This window comes from Notothenia rossii, assembly GCF_949606895.1.
Source record: "Notothenia rossii genome assembly, contig: scaffold_505, whole genome shotgun sequence".
NCBI classification, from domain to species: domain Eukaryota; kingdom Metazoa; phylum Chordata; class Actinopteri; order Perciformes; family Nototheniidae; genus Notothenia; species Notothenia rossii.
The window spans coordinates 1-9,969 of record NW_027639555.1 but is presented as its reverse complement, the minus strand read 5'-3'; the positions used below and the strand labels follow the sequence as shown (position 1 = coordinate 9,969).

Here is a 9,969-nt window from a genome sequence, read left to right as displayed (position 1 = left end):
ATGTAATGTGATGTAATGTGATGTAATGTGATCTAATGTGATGTGATGTGATGTGATGTGATGTAATGTAATGGGATGTGATGTGATGTGATGTGATGTGATGTGATGTGATGTGATGTGATGTGATGTAATGTAATGTGATGTGATGTGATGTAATGTGATGTGATGTGATTTGATGTAATGTGATGTGATGTAATGTGATGTAATGTAATGTGATGTAATGTGATGTAATGTGATGTAATGTGATGTAATGTGATGTGATGTGATGTGATGTGATGTGATGTGATGTGATGTAATGTGATGTGATGTGATGTGATGTAATGTAATGTGATGTAATGTGATGTGATGTGATGTAATGTGATGTGATGTGATGTGATGTGATGTGATGTGATGTGATGTAATGTGATGTGATGTGATGTGATGTAATGTAATGTGATGTAATGTGATGTGATGTGATGTGATGTAATGTGATGTGATGTGATGTAATGTGATGTGATGTAATGTGATGTGATGTGATGTAATGTGATGTGATGTGATGTGATGTAATGTAATGTGATGTAATGTGATGTGATGTGATGTGATGTAATGTGATGTGATGTGATCTGATGTGATGTGATGTAATGTGATGTGATGTAATATGATGTGATGTGATGTAATGTGATGTGATGTGATGTGATGTGATGTAATGTAATGTGATGTGATGTGATGTGATGTGATGTAATGTGATGTGATGTGATGTGATGTGATGTGATGTAATGTGATGTGATGTGATGTGATGTGATGTAATGTAATGTGATGTAATGTGATGTGATGTAATGTGATCTGATGTGATGTGATGTAATGTAATGTGATGTGATGTGATGTGATGTAATGTGATGTAATGTAATATGATGTAATGTGATGTAATGTAATGTGATGTGATGTGATGTAATGTAATGTAATGTGATGTAATGTGATGTGATGTAATGTAATGTGATGTGATGTGATGTGATGTAATGTGATGTAATGTAATATGATGTAATGTGATGTGATGTAATGTGATGTGATGTAATGTAATGTAATGTGATGTAATGTGATGTGATGTAATGTAATGTGATGTAATGTGATGTAATGTAATGTGATGTGATGTAATGTGATGTGATGTGATGTGATGTAATGTGATGTAATGTAATATGATGTAATGTGATGTAATGTAATGTGATGTGATGTAATGTAATGTAATGTGATGTAATGTGATGTAATGTAATGTGATGTGATGTAATGTGATGTGATGTAATGTGATGTAATGTAATGTGATGTGATGTAATGTAATGTAATGTGATGTAATGTGATGTAATGTAATGTGATGTAATGTAATATGATGTAATGTGATGTAATGTAATGTGATGTGATGTAATGTAATGTAATGTAATGTAATGTGATGTAATGTGATGTGATGTAATGTAATGTGATGTGATGTGATGTGATGTAATGTGATGTAATGTAATATGATGTAATGTGATGTGATGTAATGTAATGTGATGTGATGTAATGTAATGTAATGTGATGTAATGTGATGTGATGTAATGTAATGTGATGTAATGTGATGTAATGTAATGTGATGTGATGTAATGTGATGTGATGTGATGTGATGTAATGTGATGTAATGTAATATGATGTAATGTGATGTAATGTAATGTGATGTGATGTAATGTAATGTAATGTGATGTAATGTGATGTAATGTAATGTGATGTGATGTAATGTGATGTGATGTAATGTGATGTAATGTAATGTGATGTGATGTAATGTAATGTAATGTGATGTAATGTGATGTGATGTAATGTGATGTAATGTAATATGATGTAATGTGATGTAATGTAATGTGATGTGATGTAATGTAATGTAATGTGATGTAATGTGATGTAATGTAATGTGATGTAATGTAATATGATGTAATGTGATGTAATGTAATGTGATGTGATGTAATGTAATGTAATGTGATGTAATGTGATGTGATGTAATGTAATGTGATGTAATGTGATGTAATGTAATGTGATGTGATGTAATGTGATGTAATGTAATGTGATGTAATGTGATGTAATGTAATATGATGTAATGTGATGTAATGTAATATGATGTGATGTGATGTAATGTAATGTAATGTGATGTAATGTGATGTGATGTAATGTAATGTGATGTGATGTGATGTGATGTAATGTGATGTAATGTAATATGATGTAATGTGATGTAATGTAATGTGATGTGATGTAATGTGATGTGATGTAATGTAATGTAATGTAATGTGATGTAATGTGATGTGATGTAATGTAATGTGATGTGATGTGATGTGATGTAATGTGATGTAATGTAATATGATGTAATGTGATGTAATGTAATGTAATGTGATGTAATGTGATGTGATGTAATGTAATGTGATGTAATGTGATGTAATGTAATGTGATGTGATGTAATGTGATGTAATGTAATGTGATGTAATGTGATGTAATGTGATCTAATGTGATGTGATGTGATGTGATGTAATGTGATGTAATGTAATGTGATGTAATGTGATGTGATGTGATGTAATGTGAAGTAATGTGATGTAATGTGATGTGATATGATGTGATGTAATGTGATGTAATGTGATGTGATGTGATGTGATGTAATGTAATGTGATGTAATGTGATGTGATGTGATGTGATGTGATGTAATGTGAAGTAATGTGATGTAATGTGATGTGATATGATGTGATGTAATGTGATATGATGTGATGTGATGTAATGTGAAGTAATGTGATGTAATGTGATGTGATATGATGTGATGTAATGTGATGTAATGTGATGTGATGTGATGTGATGTAATGTGAAGTAATGTGATGTAATGTGATGTGATGTGATGTGATGTAATGTGAAGTAATGTGATGTAATGTGATGTGATGTGATGTGATGTAATGTAATATGATGTGATGTAATGTGATGTGATGTGATGTAATGTGATGTGATGTGATGTAATGTGATGTGATGTGATGTAATGTGATGTAATGTGATGTAATATGATGTGATGTAATGTGATGTAATGTAATATGATGTGATGTAATGTGATGTGATGTGATGTAATGTGATGTGATGTGATGTAATGTGATGTGATGTGATGTAATGTGATGTAATGTGATGTAATATGATGTGATGTAATGTGATGTAATGTAATGTGATGTAATGTGATGTAATATGATGTGATGTGATATAATGTGATGTGATGTGATGTAATGTGATGTAATGTGATGTAATATGATGTGATGTGATGTAATATGATGTAATGTGATGTAATGTAATGTAATATGATGTGATGTGATGTAATGTAATGGGATGTGATGTGATGTGATGTGATGTGATGTGATGTAATGTAATGTGATGTAATGTGATGTGATGTAATATGATGTGATATAATGTGATGTGATGTGATGTGATGTGATGTGATGTGATGTAATGTGATGTGATGTGATGTGATGTGATGTGATGTGATGTAATGTGATGTGATGTGATGTGATGTGATGTAATGTAATGTAATGTGATGTGATGTGATGTAATATGATGTAATGTGATGTAATGTAATGTAATGTGATGTGATGTAATGTGATGTAATGTGATGTGATGTGATGTGATGTGATGTGATGTGATGTGATGTAATGTGATGTAATGTGATGTGATGTGATGTGATGTGATGTAATGTGATGTGATGTGATGTGATGTAATGTAATGTAATGTGATGTAATGTGATGTGATGTAATATGATGTGATATAATGTGATGTGATGTGATGTGATGTGATGTGATGTGATGTGATGTCATGTGATGTGATGTGATGTGATGTGATGTAATGTAATGTGATGTAATGTGATGTGATGTAATATGATGTGATATAATGTGATGTGATGTGATGTAATGTGATGTAATGTGATGTGATGTGATGTAATGTGATGTGATGTAATGTGATGTAATGTGATGTAATATGATGTGATGTGATATAATGTGATGTGATGTGATGTAATGTGATGTAATGTGATGTAATATGATGTAATGTGATGTAATATGATGTGATGTGATGTAATATGATGTAATGTGATGTAATGTAATGTAATATGATGTGATGTGATGTAATGTGATGTGATGTGATGTGATGTGATGTGATGTGATGTAATGTAATGTGATGTAATGTGATGTGATGTAATATGATGTGATATAATGTGATGTGATGTGATGTAATGTGATGTAATGTGATGTGATGTGATGTGATGTGATGTGATGTGATGTAATGTAATGTGATGTAATGTGATGTGATGTGATATAATGTGATGTGATGTAATGTGATGTAATGTGATGTAATATGATGTGATGTGATGTGATGTGATGTGATGTAATGTGATGTGATGTGATGTGATGTAATGTGATGTAATGTGATGTAATATGATGTGATGTAATGTGATGTAATGTAATATGATGTGATGTAATGTGATGTGATGTGATGTAATGTGATGTAATGTGATGTAATATGATGTGATGTAATGTAATGTGAAGTAATGTGATGTAATGTGATGTGATATGATGTGATGTGATGTGATGTGATGTGATGTAATGTGATGTAATGTGATGTGATGTGATGTAATGTGATGTGATGTAATGTGATGTAATGTGATGTAATATGATGTGATGTGATATAATGTGATGTGATGTGATGTAATGTGATGTAATGTGATGTAATATGATGTAATGTGATGTAATATGATGTGATGTGATGTAATATGATGTAATGTGATGTAATGTAATGTAATATGATGTGATGTGATGTAATGTAATGGGATGTGATGTGATGTGATGTGATGTGATGTGATGTGATGTGATGTAATGTAATGTGATGTAATGTGATGTGATGTAATATGATGTGATATAATGTGATGTGATGTGATGTGATGTAATGTGATGTAATGTGATGTGATGTGATGTGATGTGATGTAATGTGATGTGATATGATGTAATGTAATGTGATGTGATGTAATGTGATGTAATGTGATGTGATGTAATATGATGTAATGTGATGTAATGTTATGTGATGTGATGTGATGTGATGTGATGTAATGTGATGTGATATGTAATATATATTACGGGCGACTGTGGCTGTGAGGGAGTGTGGTCGTCTTTCAACCAGAAGGTTTTGGGTTCGATCCCAGCCCATGCAGTCAACATGTCGATGTATCCTTGGGCAAGATACTTAACCATGAGTTGCTCCCGATGCCATGGCCAACGGTGTGTGAATGTGTGTGAATGTTAGGTCCTAGAGGAAGGTACACTGCTCTGTATGAATGGGTATGAATGGGTGAATGACATGTAGTATGTAAAGTGCTTTGAGGGGTCTTAAAGACTGGATAAAGCGCTATATAAGTACAGTCCATATGATGTGATGGGATGTGATGTGATATGATGTAATGTGATGTAATGTAATGTGATGTAATGTGATGACCTAGAAATATGAATATCTTTATATTTTTCAAATGTATGTTTATACTTGAAATTTAAACTTTTTATTTATCCGTTTATTTCCCATATTTAAAAAGTAAATGATAGTCTGTGACGTGTCTGTCCTCCTCCGTCCTCCTCTGTCCTCCAGGAGGCAGCAGAGCCTCAAACAGGTGATGCTCAGGTACAATCAATACAATACATCAAACATAAATAATGTTTATTGGAAAAACAAAATACAAAATCATAATTTTTCTCAGCCTCTATATAAATACAGAAACACATTTTAAATATTAAATCCTGAACGTTTTCCAATTTCCCTTTAAACTCACAAACAGTCAGCAGAAAAAAGAGAATAAAAAAACTGGAAGAAGAAAATCAGATTCAAGGAGAAATGATCCGTTTGTCTTCAGATGTGTTCCTGTCCTTATGTCCAGGTGTGTTCCTGTCCTCATGTCCAGGTGTCTTCCTGTCCTCATGTCCAGGTGTCTTCCTGTCTTCATGTCCAGGTGTGTTCCTGTCCTCGTGTTCAGGTGTCTTTCTGTCCTCATGTCGAGGTGTGTTCCTGTCCTCATGTCCAGGTGTATTCCTGTTCTCATGTCCAGGTGTGTTCCTGTCCTCATGTCCAGGTGTGTTCCTGTCCTCATGTCGAGGTGTGTTCCTGTCCTCATGTCCAGGTGTGTTCCTGTCCTCATGTCGAGGTGTGTTCCTGTCCTCATGTCCAGGTGTGTTCCTGTCCTCATGTCCAGGTGTATTCCTGTCGTCATGTCCAGGTGTGTTCCTGTCCTCATGTCCAGGTGTGTTCCTGTCCTTGTGTCCAGGTGTGTTCCTTTCTTCATGTCCAGGTGGGTTCCTGTCCTCATGTCCAGGTGTCTTCCTGTTCTCATGCCCAGGTTTGTTCCTGTCCTCATGTCCAGGTGTATTCCTGTCCTCATGTCCAGGTTTGTTCCTGTCCTCATGTCCAGGTGTATTCCTGTCCTCATGTCCAGGTGTATTCCTGTCCTCATGTCCAGGTGTATTCCTGTCCTCATGTCCAGGTGTATTCCTGTCCTCATGTCCAGGTGCATTCCTGTCCTCATGTCCAGGTGTTCCTGTCCTCATGTCCAGGTGTTCCTGTCCTCATGTCCAGGTGCATTCCTGTCCTCATGTCCAGGTGTTCCTGTCCAAGTGTCCAAGTGTCTTCCTGTCCTCATGTCCAGGTGTGGTGTGTCCTTGTCTTTATTTGCAGGTGTGTCCCTGTCCTATTTGCAGGTGTGCATGTCTTTAGTTAGTGTTCAGGTGTGTCCCTGTCCTTATTTGTAGGTGTGTCTCTGTGTGTGTCCCTGTCCTATTTGCAGGTGTGCATGTCGTTCATGCTCTCGCAGCGGTGGCATTGGACGTAGCAGCACCAGACGAACTTGCACTGGCAGCGCTGCACGAGTCTCACCAGGTGCGTGTTGTAGCCTCGCCCGCAGCACAGCAGGACGCAGCTGTCCGAGCCGGAGGACGTTCGGTTGCAGCGCCGGCCTCGAGTCCCTGCCACGCCGCGCCGTACGTCCTCCAGGCAGTAGTTGGGGGACTTGTTGATGAAGACTAGCTGCTGAGCGTCCACCGGGGTGCGCCGCTGCTCCTTCCTCCTCGATTTCTTCTTGGACCGGTCGGACACCTGGACGCTGCGCTCGTACCGCTCCTTCAGGTAAACGCCGACACGCTCGAACGGCGCCACCGTCTTCCAGCACGTCTTCACGGCGCAGGACCCCGAGACGCCGTGACAGCGACAGTGAGTCGACATCGTGCGGACGACCGCCTGACAGAAGAAGAAGAACCTGATCAGGTACATACATGCATTCAAACTGTGGAGACGACCCATTTTCACAGCTGAAAATGCACGATAATATAATACAAGACATAAAAAACAACTAAAACAAGTAAACACCATTATACAGTCGAAACTGTGCAAATGCATCATTTATACTGTGAGTAATGATGCTGGCAAGCATACACCGTTTAACCTGTAGACATTTAAGCACAGGAAATGAACAAAAATGCACCCTTAAACTCTAGAAAAGATGAAAGAATACCATAAATACTCTGGAAAACACCAGCCTACGATGTTTGAGCTCTGCAGGTATAGAACCTGGTTGTTTGACCTCTGGAGGTATATAACCTGGTTGTTTGACCTCTGGAGGTATAAAATATTATATAAATATTACGATTAGATTTCCGATATTTCTTTTTTAGCGACCCAACGGAAGTTTATTGTAAAATGCAGCCATATCTCCGGCTAGGAAGGCCGCATCAACGTGCTCCCGTCTGATGTAAAACACGTGATGGAGCATTACTAACCCGACTCAGATGCTTTGTTTCACCAAACCATCTAGGAAAGCTCCATTGGAAGCCATTTGGAAAGGGCAGGCACTTTAAAAAATACTTGGCAGGTGATTGGATCAATCTGTCTATCAACTTCTTTCATGGACCACTTCTGATTGGTTAACAATGGCTGGTACATGTGGAGCACAGCACTTCTGATTGGTGTGGATGACTGACACACAAGAAGAACAAAACAAAACAAACAAAAATGTAAAAAAAATATATATATGTTAAAAAAAATCGCAGGCTTTGCGATATCATAATCGCATCATATCAAATCGCGATTTCGATTTAAAATTGATTAATCGTTCAGCCCTAGAATAGAACCTGGTTGTTTGACCCCTGCAGGTATAGAACCTGGTTGTTTGACCTCTGGAGGTACATAACCTGGTTGTTTGACCTCTGGAGGTACATAACCTGGTTGTTTGACCTCTGCAGGTATAGAACCTGGTTGTTTGACCTCTGGAGGTATATAACCTGGTTGTTTGACCTCTGCAGGTATAGAACCTGGTTGTTTGACCTCTGCAGGTATAGAACCTGGTTGTTTGACCTCTGGAGGTATATAACCTGGTTGTTTGACCTCTGCAGGTATACAACCTGGTTGTTTGACCTCTGGAGGTATAGAACCTGGTTGTTTGACCTCTGCAGGTACATAACCTGGTTGTTGGACCTCTGCAGGTACATAACCTGGTTGTTTGACCTCTGGAGGTATAGAACCTGGTTGTTTGACCTCTGCAGGTATAGAACCTGGTTGTTTGACCTCTGGAGGTACATAACCTGATTGTTTGACCTCTGGAGGTATATAACCTGGTTGTTTGACCTCTGCAGGTATAAAACCTGGTTGTTTGACCTCTGGAGGTATATAACCTGGTTGTTTGACCTCTGGAGGTACATAACCTGGTTGTTTGACCTCTGCAGGTACATAACCTGGTTGTTTGACCTCTGCAGGTATAGAACCTGGTTGTTTGACCTCTGCGGGTACATAACCTGGTTGTTTGACCTCTGGAGGTACATAACCTGGTTGTTTGACCTCTGCAGGTATAGAACCTGGTTATTTTGTTCTCACCTGCCGCCCCGCCTCACTGTTGTGGATGTAGGCACTGCTCAGCGTGAATCCTCCTCTGACGCTCGTCGTGTTTCTGACGGTCCCGTCGATGAACCTGCGGCTGAACCAGATCCCGTACTGGATGTGGTCCGAGCAGCCGCCCCAGTGCCAGCCCTCCTGCGGAGACACACCCCCCTGTGGAGACCCGCCCCCCTGCAGAGACACGCCCCCCTGCGGAGCTCCGCCTCCTCGCAGCCGCGCGTCGCAGCCACACTCCGTCATGTTGCCCTGACTGCAGGCCCGGGTCACGGCGTGGACCAGAGCCGCTGCCAGAACCGCCTGCAGGAACGCCGTCTCTTTGGATCCTGCAGAGACACATCGTCAGATTCAGGTTCAGGTTCAGGTTCAGGAGGAAGAGGCAAAAACAGTTCAATATCAAATCAAAGACTCGTCCATTCCAACGAATCCCAAGACAAGCCCAACCAGTTCCAAGTCAAATCCTGAGTCAAACCGTCCCAGGGTCAGAACTAACAAGTCCTGTGTCAAGACCAACAAGTCCTGTGTCAACACCAACAAGTCCTGTGTCAAGACCAACAAGTCCTGTGTGAAGACCAACAAGTCCAAAATCAATACCAACAAGTCCAAAATCAATACCAACAAGTCCAAAATCAAGAAAAACCGGTTCCAGGTAAGACCCGATAAGGTCCCAGTCAGACCAAAAAGTCCAATCCAATGAGGCACAAGTCAAGTCAAACAAGATACAAGTCAAGAACAAAAGCTCAGAGTTCAATGAGTCCTGGTTTAACTTTAACAAATTCAAAATAAATCTATATAACCGGTCCGGGTTAATATCAGGAAAAGGACACTTCAAGTCCTCTGAAGGAATACATTATCTTTCTGACATAACCAACGACAACGGCTTGATGTCCTTCCAAGAATTGAAAGATACGTATAATGTGCCTGGCTCTTCTTTCTTTTTCTAACTACGTACTGCCATGCGCACATATGGAGTTCCTTGGAATCAACCTCTGCCAACACATCAATTAGTTAAGGCCATATTAAGTCCAAACAGTGTTAGCGGCAATA

At 38.8% G+C, this 9,969-nt stretch overlaps 1 protein-coding gene across 1 annotated transcript; it reads right to left on the bottom strand.

Moving 5' to 3' along the window:
* Positions 1–6,585: 6,585 nt before the first annotated feature.
* Positions 6,586–9,248, bottom strand: wnt16 (wingless-type MMTV integration site family, member 16; the record flags this gene model as incomplete). Its single annotated transcript, XM_079695953.1, has 2 exons — positions 6,586–7,275; positions 8,905–9,248. Coding segments are annotated over 2 exons (803 nt in total), but the record flags the coding sequence as incomplete, so codon positions are not given.
* Positions 9,249–9,969: the final 721 nt, after the last annotated feature.